Raw genomic sequence first — 17,258 nt, 5'->3', positions numbered from 1 at the left:
GCGCTCATTGAAGCGCAAAATTTTCTATAACGCCAGATTTAAAATAAAAAAAACATTAGGAGGCATTACTTTCGTACTGATCCTCATATTCATTTGCTAAAACTTGTTTATTTTACGTGACGAAAACACACCTATATAGGCTTTTTCCTGCTCCGCTGCAACGTGACGGCAACCAACCTTTTTAACCAAAATAGCGCGCAATTTGTTGACATTTCGATTATCTAAATTCATCGGCATTATTATATTATATATTTTCTAGCATCTTATAGGTACGTCAATAATAAATCGTCCGATAGAGGATCCTCCATTTCTTATGTTATTACGTATTTTTACTATTATTATTTTATCTCCATTGTATTATAGTAGAAGGCCCCACTAAATTCATAATAACAGCTATTTGCAACTATAGTAATTTTTGTTGGTACAGCATGTATAGTAAGTATTTCGAATGTTTAAACCAATGGTCATAAATTATTTATATAAATCTACGGAAAACGTCACATAGATTGTATGTACAATAGCTACGTGAATAATGACGTTGGAAAAAAATTTACAATGTTTTCCACAGATTTACATATCTATATGTATATAAAAAATCTCTCTATTTTTTTATTCTGAGACGATCGCCGAATTTATCTAAAAACGCACTCGTAAAATGAATAATATAAATCTTGTAGGTATGATGCGTATGGATACATAGCCATTATAAATTAAAATTAAATTTTTATATTGCGCGACTCATACGTCATAAGTATGATAAGAATTTTACTTAGAAAAAAAAAGAAACTGTGTGAAGACTTCAATATTTAATATTTAATAAAAAATATTTTATTGCTATGCCTCGATTATGCTATCGATTGGTGAGGTCATAAAGGTGCCTCTTCACGTTGACGCTCGACGTTCATTTTCAGCAAGCAAAAAACTTCAGAAATAATATCTTTTATTTAGGGCCGGTTGTTCCAACCTATTGGTAAGCTACCTGATAGTTAAATCACATGTTTATTATATCTTTGTCCAATGTAAAGGATAAACAAAGACATACATATGATTTAACTATTAGGTAGTTTACCAACAGTCTGGAACAACCAGCCCTTATATATGTATCCATAAAATATTATTACTTGAAAGTAATTAATATTTTACGTATTTCGAAGTCTATGTTTGATTGTACTGGGACGATTAACGACGATTCAGCGACGACGCTAAATATTCAGCATCTCATGAATTGGCACCTTTAATGTCTTCTTATCTTTCACTTGTTTTACATTTATATCGTTCGCGTAACGAATTTGAATATTTAAAGTCTCGGCGCGCGACTTTCGATGTATCGCATATCGACGTTGTTCATTTAGATATTGTTATCGAAGCGACGAATTTTCAAACGCGTGTCCGGACGTGTCGGAATGAAGAAACCATGGATACGTCGATTCATCTGAAAACATTTTTTCCAGCAGATCGAGAAATTTCACAAATCGCATGAAAATTGCGCCATTCGGGTCGGTGCGTGCACGCGACTGGACGCGTCTGCGCCTGCGCGCCATCCCCCGAGTGCAATCGAGCGCGCGCGGAGACGGCCGAGAATGCAACGCGGCGGCAATTGTGAGCGTCGTTCACGGCCGACGGTGACCGATCCGACGTCAAGTCAGTTAGTCGGTGGGCGCCTTATAATTTGGAGGGAGGCTTTATATCTCTCGCGTCTACAGCGTCAGGCCGCAGATCAAAATCGACACTTGGTCTCTCTACGTGCCTATCGCCGGGTGGCCGGGTGCTCCGTTTGCGGTTCTTCCGCTTCTTCCTACATAGTTGAGTCGTTCGACGAATTCGTGGGAACAGTTACGGATCCTTGCGAACGTGACGTCGAAATATTTTCACCGTCGAGAAGTCGACGTTGCTCGCACACGCGTTTATCTCGTCGACTTCGTGGGATCATAGGCAAAGATTTCGGAAAATCAGGCGATCGATAAGGCACGCTTCGAGAAAATAATATTTTGGCCGTCGCCAGGCGTCGAACCGTGCGCAATAGCGCCGGATATCGGATTGAAAATCCACGGATTGTTTTATTTTCAAATAAGGTATGTATTCGTGCGGCTTCCGTATTATTTTTCGACTGTTAATTTTCCTACTTGATGTTTTCCGATCGGATATCTGTAATCCAAATATATCTATACTTTGGTACTCCGAACAGTACGGATACTGTGTGCTACTCAGCTTATGCAGCGTTAATTTCTATTTCGCTAAATAGACCTTTGATCTATCTTTATTAACGTTTATACAATCAGTTATTTTGATTAAACTATTAAAAATTGAATTCCCGAGACGAAATGAATGAATCCTTATCTGGAGACAAACAATACTTATACTTTTATTAAATATTGTATATTTACAGAGGTAAGTATTGTTTGTCTCCAGATAAGGGGTATTGATGAAAATATATTTTATTAAATATTAAATATTAAATGTTAAAGTGTTCAGTTCCTTTGTTCTTATATAAATGAAATTCTTATAAATACTTATGACATATGAGTCAAGCAAATTAGAATTTAATTTTAATTCATAATGGCTACAATCTATGCGTATTAAATATAAGTATATTTATACTATTAAATATTAAAGGATGAAATTTAAACCTTGAGTAGTTAAATAACATTTTGTTATTTTTAACTACCATGTGTGTCGAAATTTATTATTTTAACACAAAACAGGATTATTTTAACTCTATTGTTTTAGTTAAATTAATGATATACTGACAAGGAGCAGTGGTGACCTATAGAAATTGTTAAAAATGACTCATTGTCAAATCGAATATAATTTGAATTTGAACTACGAATTCAAGTTACCTTCATTCATCGCTGGATGTGAAAACCTGGTCGTTCTCACGTCTGAATATATAAATTAACTTTTATATCGGTAAATTAATGATTTATTTCTGGGAATAAGATACTATATGACAGCTTGAAAGACATATTTGTTAACAGAGAAAATTCAACCAAGTCTATATGCCTTTATTTATTATTAACGTCAGAACTTAATTCATTTTCTATTACTGTTTTTTTTTTATTGTAAATCAATCCGCCCTCAATGAAAATTCAGTGTCTGATTGTTCACACAGATATTTTTATATTTAATGTTTAATGTCTTTTTTTATTAAAAATTAAATATGTTAAGATAAAATTTTACTCGAACAATACAAACCGCATTCGCTTGGCATATTCTACGTTTATTATCAATTTTGCAATCATATTTTAGATTCCGCAGATTGTAATCGAGCATCGACGCGAAAATAGAATATACATATACAATATACATATTCATAAGCGAGAGTCGTTGAATTTGCAAACTTCTAATTTTATTCTTTTTCGATCGAACGTCGTCCGTATATATAGTTAAAAAAAAGTGTTGCTTTCTCGCTGAGGACCAACTATCGCTAACGAAAGACAAATTGCGTAACTGATCTTTTACGTATGACTGTCGAAAAAAGAGATAAAGCACCGCTTGTTAGTTAGCTGTCTAAAGGTCAGTCCCACGAACATCGATTAACTTTTAGCCCTAGATTAACTTACTCTTTGTCTCTTTCTAAACGTCCCCCTTAGAAAGAGACGAAGAGTGAGTTAATCTAAAGCTAACCGACATTTGTGAAACTGCAGGGTCTAATTAATTATGAACCAATTAGGAACCATGTACATGCAAAGTAAATATCTGTAATAAAGATACGTATCGCTCGGAGCACAAGTTCGGACTCGGGCTCCGCGCCAGAACCTTACAATTAGAGGAGCTCGTTGAGGGTTTAAGGTCAGAACACAATAGTACAGGCAATAGAAACAGGGAATAGGAACAGAATGGATTGAGAGAAATATGGCTTTCGATAGGTTGAAGATCTATTGCCTGTGTTATTCCCTGTTCCTATTGCCTGTTGCCTGGCATTGTGCGAGGACCTTTATTCGTCAGAGACGGACTTCCGATTATCTTAAATAGACATTTGCCACGGGACCTTCTGGGCTTCTTGGGACATTCATCAGTTTTCGCAGGTCAATCTTATTAGTGTCAGAGTATGCCCCGGTTACTCATTAGTCGCTCCGACACGAGGAAAAAAAAAGAAAGGGAGAGGGATGATAGAGAGACGCGCCGGAGCACGCACTATTCGTTGCGCTTCGTCGAAGAAAGTAAATTTCATTTACTTCAGGGTCACCCGGTCGCGGGAGAGAAACGTATCGCGGAAAAAGTGAGCAACGTTGCATTAATGCGCCAGGAGAGTAGTGAACGTTCCTGGAACGTGAAGAAGTAAAGAAAGTAGCGATTCCTCAGCGTATATAGTAAAGTACGGGAAAATTCGCCTCTAAATACACTATGACTGACGAAAAGGGAAGTACGAAAGAGAGAGAGAGAGAGAGAGAGAGAGAGAGAGAGAGAGAGAGAGAGAGAAGAAAAAAGTAGAATATGCAGAACGTCCGAGGAATATACGCACGCACTTTCTCTCTCGATTACAGATATCGAGGATTGAGTAAAAGGAATGTCCCTTTTTGTGTTCTCGAGAAGCCGATAGTCCTCGAGCAATTGAAACTGAAAGAGGAATTTGTGTCAACTAACTCGCTTTTTACTTGCGATGCGATCGTTTATTACTTATGTTTTATTTTTATCCGATATAATTTTTGTCGCATTTTAACATAATTTAATTCAATGAGTATTATATTTTGTAATATAAATGACAATGCAGATATGTATAGCTATATTTTTATTTGCAGAATTACAACTTATATATTGTGATAATTATGATAAAATGTGATGGAAATTATTTTATGTTTTTTTTTTATATACAAAATATAAAGAAATATTTAAAATCTTTTACGAGAAACACTTATAAAGTTATTGCTCATTGAGATGTTTTATTTTCTTTTTAAATATATTCCACACGGTTGCGAAGTTTATGCAACAAGTCGATTTTTAAAAGAATATTATACAACTGATAATTTCGCGGCTCTCATATTATATTTATCTCGTTTCAAGTTTAAGGGCCGGTTGTTCCAATGTGTTGGTGAACTAACTAATAGTTAAAGCATATATGTGCTTTGTTTTTCCTTTAAATTAGATAAAGGTAGACATATGATTTAACTATTAGTTAGTTTACCAACAGGTTGGAACAACCGGCTCTAAAGCGAAAGAAATTTCGAAGGTAATCAATATACATGGTTCCCTGCATAATTAGCGATGCATGTTTCATGCAGCGACTGCCAATCAAACCTGCATTACCTGTTTAAGAGGTGTGTATCAATTAACATGTGTAACTAATCCTTTCCAGCACGGTCAACCAATTTATTTTTAAGCGTTTCTCATTCCGATCTATCGGCAACATTGCCATTTCGTAGGCGAATAATTACATTGCTGACATATATAAATATGTCTAAAATGAAAAATATAAGTTTTCTACAGAGAATACGTGACAATATTAAAGAGTTTGAAAAATTATAAATATTTTGCGATATTTTCATCTTGATGTTCTATCGCATGAGCTTTTTATAGATCTGATTTTACTTACAGTATCACTATAATTTTCACTATTATCTTCTACCATTCTATTTATAATTGTGCGCAATAAGTTTATTGAGAGTAAAATATATATATATATGGAGGGATAAAAGTCATAGTAATTTAAGTCAAATTTTTAAGATATTGACTCGTGTGCATAGTTGCAATATATACAATATATAAATTGCATCTATGCACACGAGTCAATACTTAAAAAAATTTGACTTACATCACTATCTATGGCTTTTATCTCTCTCCATATATATTACGTTCGATATACATATACATATTAAAACTATATATAGGATAAACGATAACAAATTGCTGTTAAAGAAATTTGTCACTTTTGAAAGGCCTAATAAATTTTATTTTTAAGAAAAAGAGTCGTGGTGAAAAAGTTGCATATTGTTATGCAAATGTAATTAATTTATTTGTTTTGTATCGAAGAATTAATTTAATTGATTTTATTCAAAATTCTTTATTTTGTCAGTGAAAAATTAACACAGGTTATATTATTGACCAAACTGACATTTATTTTTATTCCGTTAACTCAAAGTGAGTTAACGGAATAAAAATAAATGTCAGTTTGGTCAATAATATAACCTGTGTTAATTGATTTTAATTAATTCATGTAAACGTGACAATTTTTCAGGCGACAATATATACTCTTTCGTATAAAGAGCACAGATCGTAGCCAGCGAGAAAAGTAAATTCCGCGATAGTTGTTAAAACTGAGAAGAGGATAATGATCAGTCAGGTGTGTAGAAATACTCGCGCGAGTACTTCTCGACACTTGGAAAGTCACCGACCTTGACAGACATTTCGAGTCACGCCGGTGAATTAGTGCTCTTTCTCCGTAGTCGACAACCTGTATCATTATTGTATGCATAAAAAGATCTCGGCTATCCGGACAGATGCGTTACACAGGACGCCCTAGAACTTGTACTTTGCCCGCGATTAAAGGGTGCACCCTGCGGAGCATGCGTTCCTTCCATCCGATTCACCCCTCGAGGACTTACTGATTCGATGTTTCGAATGTGGGAATGACACATTTATGTGGAACCAAGTCCGCTTGACTTTTTTCTCAACGATTTTTTTTGTCCTCGGGAGGCAACGATCAACTAGAAAGCGAACCGGGCTGCTTAAGATGTTCAAGAATACGATTTCGTAACTCGCTGTAACAGTGTTATCGGTCGATCCCTCCGTGCTGTCATCCAACTCTTGCAAAGATTTCGTTTAACTGGCCAGTCTAGTAGAACGCATTAGGACGGATTTTTCGCAAACTCGAATTATCTTAACGATGTCGTAATATATTCATGAGATTCAGATTTCATTTTTTCTATTCTTGCGTAATCCCGTAAATTTCTTTCGGGCAGTCGATATGCAGATGCTATGAAGATGAGAGTGACAAAGAAAATAAACAAAACACATGTAAATCGACATAGAGCTTGTGCAAACGGTAGACAATAAGCAGTGGGAGTAAAAGACAAAGAGACAATGAGAATAGATACGATATGTAAATTTATACCGCACATCTTATTTGTATAGCTTGAAAATCCACTAGTTTATACATGTATATACATAATTTTACATACACATAATCTCTTTATAAAATTAAGTGAAAAAACATTATTACCGTACTTATTACTGAGCTATTCCGAGTACCCCATTTAATGACATCAATAAAAAGTATCGTAACCACATTGTTCAGCACTTTCGATTTTAATGATTTCCCAACATTATTTTAATGTATTTTAATGTAATTAACTTATATAATTGCCGAATTTTTCAACAAATCTATCTAGTATCCGATCTTATACAATTCGCAGTTATTTTTCATATCGTTGCACGTCGATTGTACGCGCGTTCCATAGAACGACATAATGGTATAATAACGTTTTTCTAATTCTCTACGTGTATGCTTGTATGAAAGAAATACGAAATAATATGGAATTAAAGTTATAAAATATTTCTGAGAAGTATTTTATAACTTCATTTCACACAAGCACACACGTAGAGAGATAGAAAATTATATTTTGTTTTATATAGAACGCGCGATAAAATCGACGTGATACGACATAAAAAATAACTTCGGATAACAGGTATAGAATAACTTGTATAAGATCGGATAACAGGTATAGAATTGCTGAAGAATTCGGCAATCACATAACAATTATATAAGTTAATTGGCTAAAAGCTATTATACATTTGTTGACACTCGAAAAAGTGATGCAACGGTCACTTTCCCCAAACCTGGGCGTCGTCGTCTGCGCCGCATGCAAATTACATGTCGGCATAGACGCGCGCGATCACGCATATATTATTTCACTCTCGAAAGAAACCAGTCAATTCTCACGATCTCTCATCGAAATAAATGGAAAGTAAACCAAGAGAATTTAAGAAATAAATGTGTTTGAATGAGTTCTGGTGTAAAAAAAAGACCGTCGCAAGCTGATATATTGAGTGCGAGAAATTGTGCGATAAAAGACGATCCCCTTTAATATTTTCGCTAAGGAAAAAATTGACTCCAGGGCAACGATAGCGTAATTTTTCCCCTAGAAACTTTCGGAAACGTGAAAAGTGAAAAATTTCATATGACTATATATCTCCTTCTATTCAACACCAATAGAATGAGATAGTTATACATGAAACTTTTCACTTTTCATGTTTCTGCCCTACGATAAAAGTTTCGTGATCGCTCCTCATCAGGATTGACCAAAGAAGCGCGCGATGAATCTTTAAAATCGCCCGTCTTTTCTCCTTTTCCCTCGATAAGTCCTTAAGATTTGAAACACGCGATCAATATGTTGCAGATTTCGGAAGAACTTTTTTTTCACGAGAGCCATCAAAGATGCTGGCTCACGTATTCGAAAAACTGGGCCGGTTCTGCGCCGGTCATCCCTTGGAGGTGATCGTGACGATCTTTACTTTGACGGCGTGTATGTATAACAGGGAGACTAGAAGTGGACAGGAAGGGGCACGCGGGGAGGACTTGCTCGGTGCCACGTACTGCCGTCACAACAAATGCAATACTATGGTGAGCAGAGATCGTCGTGTGAAATTCCACGCTTCGATCATTTTCTTAAGGACGTCAACTTCTGTCACGTAAAGTCCTGATTTTTACGATGTTTTGTATAGGTATATGAATATGTTGTATTAGATCGAATTATTAAAAGATACTTATTTACGAGGGTCGGTACGAAAGTAATGCCACCTAATTTTTTTTCTTTCGAATCTAGCGCCATAGAAAGTTTTTGCATTTCACTGAGTTGTTACTTGTAGTCTCTAAGTGGAATTATGTTAAAAGGCGTTGTGATCAGTTGCATAAGTGTGTCACACGAGCAGTTCAAACTGACGCGTATGTCAAATATGTATAGCAGTCAAAGGGCAGTGATTATATTGAATATTTAATTTCTTATTGTAGAAGAAGTGAGTTGCATTGAAATCCATTTGTGTTGTTAGAAATTTTTATGACATAATGACGAGAAAAATTACTACCGACCCTTGTATATTATTTCTATATCTTATGAAATAATTTTGACTGTTGGATCAAACAAAATTTTTATGTGCGCTACTGTTTCTTTTAATTAATACTTTTTTGTCTACTCTGATAGAAAAAATTCCTAACGTATGCGTATTGTTCGATAGGATCTAAAAGCGGCTGACATTATAGTGATGACGATAATACGTTGCCTGGCGGTGCTATTCACTTATCATCAGTTTCGCAATTTGCAAAAAATGGGATCCAAATACATTTTAGGTAAGAAAATTAATAACGCTTAAAACAACTTTCATTGTTTATGTATTACCTACATAATTCATTATAGAATAATGATTTATATTGAAACTGCATGTAAAATGTATTGAGTTTTGCATAAGTTTTTAGACGATTACGTATTTGCACAATAAATTTCCCATTAATTCTAACTATCCAGTAACATTAAAGTTTTATCGCAAAAAGTTGTTGTTCATACATTCGTTACAGTCATACAGTTTATTATTACGTTGCTTGACAAACATATGTATGAGAATTAAATTGAAAATTTTAATTCGTACAAGATGTTCGTAGATTACACTGTTCAACAAAAATTCCTTTTTTTTTTTCGAGCACAAGAACGAGAATAATCGTTTTCCGTAGTCTTTTGAACGCTGAATACGATAGAGCATTTATCAAATTGCTCTATCCCCAATTTTTAGAATTTGCAAAAAAGGACTATTTTTTAGTGTAAAAATGGGTCTAAAATAAGTCTGAAACAATTTTTTAATTTAGACATTTTGAAAAACCTTTAACATAATTAAAAAATATTTTGGCGTTTTCTCTATTTGATTGAATACCATATATCGATCCCAATTCACTTATTATTATTGTCAAAAATATTTTATAAGTTAATGGTTTATGTAAGTAATGGTTATGTAGTCGCAACTTTGAAGCAATAGTTAATCTATGTTTAATCATCAATATCTTTTTAACCATGATCGACACAACAAATTTCTTTTAAGAGCTGAAAGTCTGAACAACATGCTTAATTTTGATTGTAACAAAACTTATCCAACACGTCACACAAATCGTAGTTATAATATACCAGAATACACTAAAATAGTCTTTTTTGCAAATTCAACTGCAAATTTTTAAAAATTATGACACGGTAGAACAATTTGGCAAACGCTATCGCACTCAGCGTTCAAAACTACAGGAAACTATTATTGTCATTTTTGCGCATTTTTCTTTTGTGGAACAGTGTTATTTAACAACTTTAGACCTTGAACTTTGAAATATAATACTAGACTCTATATATAGATACATTGAATTATCATAAATACGCGATTTATATTAAAACCGTTCGCGAAAATACGAAATGAATCTGAAATAAGCACGCGGCGAGAGAGTCAGACGGCACGAATCGGACAACAGTGTTCCTTTCGATTTTACGCTTCTCCGGAAGTAGGATCTTTCTTTTTTTTCCATGATTACTACAGATCGATACACACCGGTGCGTCGACGACGGAACCATTCGGAACAAAATGCGTAATAATTATGCGTGTCAGGACCATTGATAAAACCGGATCCTCCCGAGCGGCGCGTGAAAGCCCACGACAGCGAACAGTGAAAGTCTCATAGAAAGTGACAGCGTTTCGTCCGGTGCGTTATGCTCGATTACTGAATTCGGTTACTGGGAATTCTTTTTACGCCATTTAACGCTCCGCGTAACGTTATGCGTGCAGATAATTTAATTCGCAACGAGAACACGCGCCGCGTAAATGCAGAACTGCGTTCCGCCGATGACATTGACACAGTAATGACCGACGAGAGATCGTTAAAGAGATAAAATACTGAGTTATATTCTCACGGATAGGTACCCTGCACATAAAAATCCTTCCGTTCACTCGTGAACGAACGAAACACGACGAGAGCGACCTGTCTTTTCCTTACACGTCCTTCGCATCGAAATCATGTCGGTTTCATCGCAATTTAACACACTTAATTTCGATTATCACATACTCAACAGATTTGTCGTATGCGTTTCAGGTATCGCCGGCCTGTTTACCGTGTGCTCTAGCGTGGTATTCACGTCTAGCGTGGTATTCACGTCCAGCGTGATGAATTTTGGCCGCAGCGATTTCGCAGACTGGAAGTAAGCAGTTGCGGTTACCGTCGCTTTATATACGAGGAGACTATAATGACTCCTCTATCCGCGCGATATTACAATGAAACGTTATTACTCTTCTAGGGACGCTTTAGTTTTCTTTTTGCTTCTTATCGACCTATCAAAGGCCGCGACATTGGCGCAGTATGCTCTAAGTTCGCGGAATCCAGAAGAAGTCAAAGCAAACATCGCGCGCGGCATGTCTCTGCTGGGACCGGCCATCACTCTGGATACCCTCGTGGAGACCCTCCTGATCGGCATAGGATCCTTATCGGGCATCAGGAGGCTGGAGATCCTCTGCACCTTTGCATGCCTCGGGGTGATCGTCAACTACATCGTCTTTATGACGTTTTATCCGGCCTGCTTGTCGCTCATACTCGAGGTATAGCTCAATTTGATGTTCTCATTTGAAACGACTCCTTTCCCCGTACTTTTACAAATCGAGTATTCCGTTTTAAACGCAGAAAGCGTAACGTAGCAAAGTTGAAAAGCACAGATTTAAAAGATTAGGTCCATTATTGTTAGAGAAATCCGATGCTATCAAGTATATTTAACGTACATCATTATACAAATACCATATAAGTTCTTTTTTTACTTGAGAATAATGTAAGCGTCGAATTTGGCAAGATTTTAGAAATGTTTCAAGGCCCCCCGAGATTCCAAATTTAGAAAATCGCCAAAAAGACGAAGAATTTAATTGTCCAATATCGTATGCGATAAAAATTATATACTCATTAAATTTGTATTTGTGTAAAGGACGCTATTGTATTACAGCTTTCTCGCGGGAGTAATAATATGGGCCAACTGAGCGCAGACAAATTTATAATGCAGTTAAACGAGGAGGATCAAAAACCGAATCCTGTGGTGGAGCGAGTCAAAATGATCATGATCGCCGGCCTATTTGTAGTACATGCCAACAGGTATACATTTTTATTGTTTCTTGTGGTGATATAACAAAAAGAAGGGACCTTTTCCTTAATGCAAACTTTAGAATATAAAGCGGCTATGTACGATAATGTATATGGTACACACGCGGCGGAGCAGGAAACCGTGGCCGAAGAGCTATTGTATCTGACCCCCATTACTTTTTTTATGTTTACGCCGTCTTTGTCAAACAGTTTGTAACGCCTAATTTTGACGTCAGGTCAGGTTCATCTGTAAACATTAGCATTTGGATATAGACTTCTATTCAATGAAGAATCCATATTCAATGAAGCTTTCCACAGGAAACAAGATCTTATCGAGCAAGAAGTTTGGACGTTTTCAAAGAGTTGTCGGCTATCGCAGTACGAACAAAATAATCTCGCAATGGGAGAAAAAGTCATTCATATATATAATTTTATCATTCTCGTCTCGGATATTCTCGAGTGGATATTTACAAAGATAAGAGGCGAAATCGAATGGACTCTATTTTATAGAATTCTAAATATATTTTTAGAAAAAAATTGTGACGGTTTTTTTTAATCGAACTGCCATTATAAAAATTAAATAAGTAAATCTCATATATTAGTTTGGATGTAACCTTGGATTTTCACGGTTTTACGCTTTTGACAAAAAACAAATAAATCTGAAAAGTCATATTTTAACAATTACAATATTTTTTATTGATACTGTTGAAATAACAAATGTATTAATTCAACATGACGTATGTCGTTATACAATTTCATCTTTATGCAATCGTAGTTATACAATACGTAAATATTTTTCAATATATAAAGTATCGAGAGTGCTACGTTTTTGTACCAGATCCGTGTGAATGGCAAAGCGTATTTTAATATTGCATGAGAACGTTAATAATAACGCGTGTACAAAAGGACTGTCGTCCATACAAAGTAAAATGAGAGTCCAAAAATAAATGACATTATAGGGTGGTGGTGGTGGTACAGAATACTTCGAATATTCTCTCTCCGTTGTGCTACCGGTTATCATTCTGAATTATAATACGTTTTAGTTTGCGAAAAACTGTTGTTGCGTTCGCTTCGTGGGCTTCGTATTTCGTTCAAAACGACTTTCTCTCATTTGTTCATTAACATAACTATCATTATATTGCGGTGTATACATTGAGGAAGTTTTTACGTAAACATTCTAATAATTTTTTTTATCTTAAATATTTTCACACAATTACGATTTGCGGTCTCAATTGTCATCTTGTTAGGATTGTGCATTTACATCTATAATTTCCATATTGCATTGGAAGAGTTTTATTTTATAGTAATAAAATATCTACTCTCTGCTTTATATAATTATCTAGATTGTTTTAATTTATTTATAATTTAGATTTATGTTAATTGCCTGTTCCATATTACAGCCGCTGGCCCTTTAAGAGCGAAGAAGCCGAGTACACGACGAGAAGGGCAGCGACATCCACGAGCTCGGACGCGGTAAACGGTTCCGATCACGAGAGTTCCGAATTGAAGGAACACCAAATGACTTGGCTATCAGCCAGCGCGGACAACATTGTGATATTGATACTGGTGTTAGCGCTGGCGATAAAGTTCATCTTCTTCGAGGATAGAAGCGATGTGGTCGCCAGACGAGAAGAGGAGGAAGAGGAGGGCGAGGCGAAGGAGATGACAGTGGAAGAAAAAGTGAAGCTTCTCGACGGCTCAACTAATCTGGACGATATGGATATCACGATGAATATGTGGTTTCAAGAACATTTTGGCGTAACATTACCGACGACCCAAGAGCCGGTCTTTCCTCTGTCCGGCGTGGGTGGTGGCTGGGGTAATGAGAACGATGTAGAGTGCGTTGACAAGGAGGTACAGACCGACGCGATATACCATGGTGCGAGCAATTCCGAAAATGACTCACCGAAAAAGTCCGAAGCTCCCCGGAGCGTGGAAGACTGTCTCGAGATATATAAGTCAGAGGTAAGAAAATAATGTATAATGATAATAATAGATAATAAGATAATAATATGTAATGTATTAGTATATGTATAATATAATTATATATATTCTTGTATGTGTATATAAGCTTGGAGCCAGTGCCTTGACGAACGAGGAGGTGATACAACTGGTGAAACGCAAGGACATAGCTGCGTACCAGTTGGAAAAAGCGGTAGGAGACTTTGAGCGCGGTGTTGACATCAGGCGTCTCGTCGTGGGTGACGCCGGAAAAGTCACCGAGGAAATGACCGACTTACCATACCGACACTACGATTACAGCAAGGTGTTTGGCGCCTGCTGCGAAAATGTCATCGGGTACGTCCCGGTACCGGTTGGTAGCGTCGGGCCGTTGCTGATCGACGACCAGAAGTACTACGTGCCGATGGCAACGACGGAGGGCTGCTTGGTGGCCTCTACAAATCGCGGCAGCCGCGCGCTCTTGAAGTGCGGCGTGAAAACTCGCGTAATTAAAGATGAGATGACTCGAGCACCTGTAGTGCAATTCCCGAACATTGAGCGCATGTACGAAGCGATGTCGTGGATAAAACAGCCGGAAAACTTTCAGAAACTAAAGGACAGCTTTGAGGAAACCAGCAGATTTGCTCGACTGACGAAGATCGACCAGAAAGTAGCCGGCCGGGACCTGCATCTACGCTTTGTTGGCCCGACCGGTGACGCTATGGGGATGAATATGATGTCCAAGGGGACGGAGAGGTCTCTGCAGACGTTACAGACCTATTTTCCGGACATGGAGATACTCTCCCTCAGTGGGAATTTCTGCACCGATAAAAAGCCCGCAGCTGTCAACTGGATTGAGGGTAGGGGTAAAACCGTGGTGAGCGAGGCAATCGTACCTGCGGACGTCGTGTCGCGCGTGCTGAAGACCTCAGTGCGCAAACTCGTCAGGCTCAATATCAAGAAGAACTTGATAGGTTCAGCCTTGGCAGGCAGCATGGGCGGCTTCAATGCGCACGCCGCAAATATCGTGACCGCAATTTTCATCGCAACTGGACAAGATCCAGCACAGAACGTTAGCAGCAGTAACTGTATAACGGTGATGGAACCGTATGGTGTGGACGGCAAGGATCTGCACATTACCTGCACGATGCCCAGCCTAGAAGTCGGCACAGTGGGCGGTGGTACTGGTTTGCCGGCGCAAAGTGCGTGCTTGGCGATGCTGGGGATCAAGGGTGCGCATCCCACGGAACCCGGTCTGAACGCCAAAAAACTCGCCCAAATCGTTTGCGCCACCGTACTCGCCGGAGAGCTATCTTTGATGGCCGCGTTGACCTCCGGGGACTTAGTCAAGAGTCATTTGACGCATAACAGGTACGTGACTTGAGCGTTTCATTGAATTTATACTTATATGTTTGGAGAAACTAAATGAAAAATTGGATGCGGTATCATTATTAAAATCATTATTAAAATTTTTAGAACAATTTTCTCTTAACATGTAGATACTAATTATTAAAATAACTGAAGAAGTTTATTTCCAAATCATCTTGAATTTATATAGCGTTACAAAACTTTGTAAATCACGCAATGCGAATTTAAAACTTTGACGATAAAACTCAAACCATATGAATACAACTATTAATTACTGTTAATTTTTTAAGCCCCCTGGATATGGTCAGCCGAGAACTCTGCGTTGACGGTGGCGACGTACCGTCGCCACCATCGTAAGAACTCTCTCCAATGGAGAAGTCTTTTGTGACATGTTGACAACCTATTTTATTGTGCATGCTATTTCTTTATTATTCGCTCTGCGCTTGTGCTCTAACGTTTAACGTATTCGTGAAAGTCGTAAAATTGACCGAAAAGTAAGATTTGCATGCGGAAGGAACGTTTTCACCTCCTTTCGATAGTCATAAAAGGGCTGTTTTTCCCGTATGTTTAGGCTTCGTTTTATAGCTGTTGGTTTATTGTCGAGGGAAAAGGGTAGTTTTCGGTCAATTTCGGAAGTGTTCTGAAACGATCTATAGTGATCGATCTATAGTGTTCTGAAACGATCTATAGTTTTATTGAAATGTCTTTTTATTTGAAAATGGCATGCACAACAAAATTGGGTGTTTTCCTCGTCCCGATAGTAAGAATTCAATATGGCCGCGGTGACCGTCCAGGAGCCTTAAATATTTTCTAGCAAGTAACTGATTTGCACGTTTCTCTTTCTGTTTGCAGATCGTCTGTCGAAGTTAGTAACCCGGTGCATACTACTCACAGCAGTAGTAGTAGCGACAACAACAGGCTAACTGTGCCAAACGTTTAACCGTTTTAAAATTTTTGTGTAGACTTTGCGCACAAATTTTTAGTTCGTGGCAAATATGTATTTTCATAATTTCTGTATGAAGCGGCCTGTTATTTACGTATCGTTTCGCACCTGCCTCATTAGTGTTCCAAAGAAACAGTTAGTCAAGTATGTTTCTGCAATATGCGATGAGATGTAGGTCGGACTATAATTTGTATATTATGTCTATGTATATATGTATATGGAAAAAGAAGTGACGGAAATGAACAATTGTCTCTTCCTATAGTGCTTTAATGTAAATAATGAACTTTTTGATTGTTTCGAAATGTCCATTGTATTAATCAGAATTTTTTAATTCGTTTTTTAATTCCACGAATCGAACGCTGGAATCGAAAAACGAGCACGTGCGAATTACAGCGAAATAAAAAAATGAGACTTTTATCTGTATTATTTATATGTTGCAATGCATATGACTGTAATATATAATTATTGCATTGTAATTCATGTTATAATGCATAAATTGTAATTATATAATCGCCAGATCTCTCTGATAAGCTTCGAAAAATTGCAATACAATAGCGATAATACGATTTTAACTGACCAATGTCTTAATAAGGGTTAAACACCAACGGACAATAATTAGATTATGCAGATATTTTCAACGCAATCGCGTCTTATGTCATCTGTTTAGATTTTCGTCTCGGTTCCAACAAGCGTACAATTATACACTTATTTATTGTAATAATAAACATCAGATTAAATATAAACAGATTAAGTTTTCGCAAAAGAAAAAAAATGTTATTTTAATCTAATTGTCTACGTGATATCTACAAAAATATTGTTTAAGCAGCATATCTTCTGAATATTAAAACATTGTTCTTTTTAAATAAGAAAAAAATATGCAAAATTATATTACTCCAATGTACAAAAAATAGCGAAATAAATATAATAATTTAC

The 17,258-nt window shown here is 36.8% G+C and overlaps 1 protein-coding gene across 1 annotated transcript; it reads left to right on the top strand.

Annotated features, from left to right (window-relative positions):
- Window positions 1-1,657: 1,657 nt before the first annotated feature.
- LOC112461249 (3-hydroxy-3-methylglutaryl-coenzyme A reductase-like) lies at window positions 1,658-17,108 on the top strand. The gene is made up of 9 exons (XM_025026415.1): window positions 1,658-2,072; window positions 8,334-8,557; window positions 9,169-9,280; window positions 11,048-11,153; window positions 11,250-11,547; window positions 11,940-12,085; window positions 13,474-14,038; window positions 14,145-15,385; window positions 16,235-17,108. The coding sequence occupies exons 2-9, from the start codon at window positions 8,372-8,374 to the stop codon at window positions 16,320-16,322; spliced, it is 2,742 nt and encodes a 913-aa protein (XP_024882183.1). The 5' UTR covers window positions 1,658-2,072; window positions 8,334-8,371; the 3' UTR covers window positions 16,323-17,108.
- The last annotated feature ends 150 nt before the right edge of the window (window positions 17,109-17,258 follow it).

The sequence above is a fragment of the Temnothorax curvispinosus genome, unplaced genomic scaffold (assembly GCF_003070985.1).
Source record: "Temnothorax curvispinosus isolate PA1 unplaced genomic scaffold, ASM307098v1 QBEX01011206.1, whole genome shotgun sequence".
NCBI lineage: Eukaryota > Metazoa > Arthropoda > Insecta > Hymenoptera > Formicidae > Temnothorax > Temnothorax curvispinosus.
The sequence above is the reverse complement of the archived record's forward strand: the minus strand, read 5'-3'. Positions and strand labels throughout refer to the sequence as shown.

Bases quoted from the DNA above. Each gene is read 5' to 3' on its own strand.
- LOC112461249 (XM_025026415.1), top strand. From the start codon at position 8,372: ATGCTGGCTCACGTATTCGAAAAACTGGGCCGGTTCTGCGCCGGTCAT. The intron at 11,548-11,939 runs GTATAGCTCAAT...ATTGTATTACAG, and splicing joins GCTTGTCGCTCATACTCGAG to CTTTCTCGCGGGAGTAATAA. The intron at 15,386-16,234 runs GTACGTGACTTG...TTCTGTTTGCAG, and splicing joins AGTCATTTGACGCATAACAG to ATCGTCTGTCGAAGTTAGTA.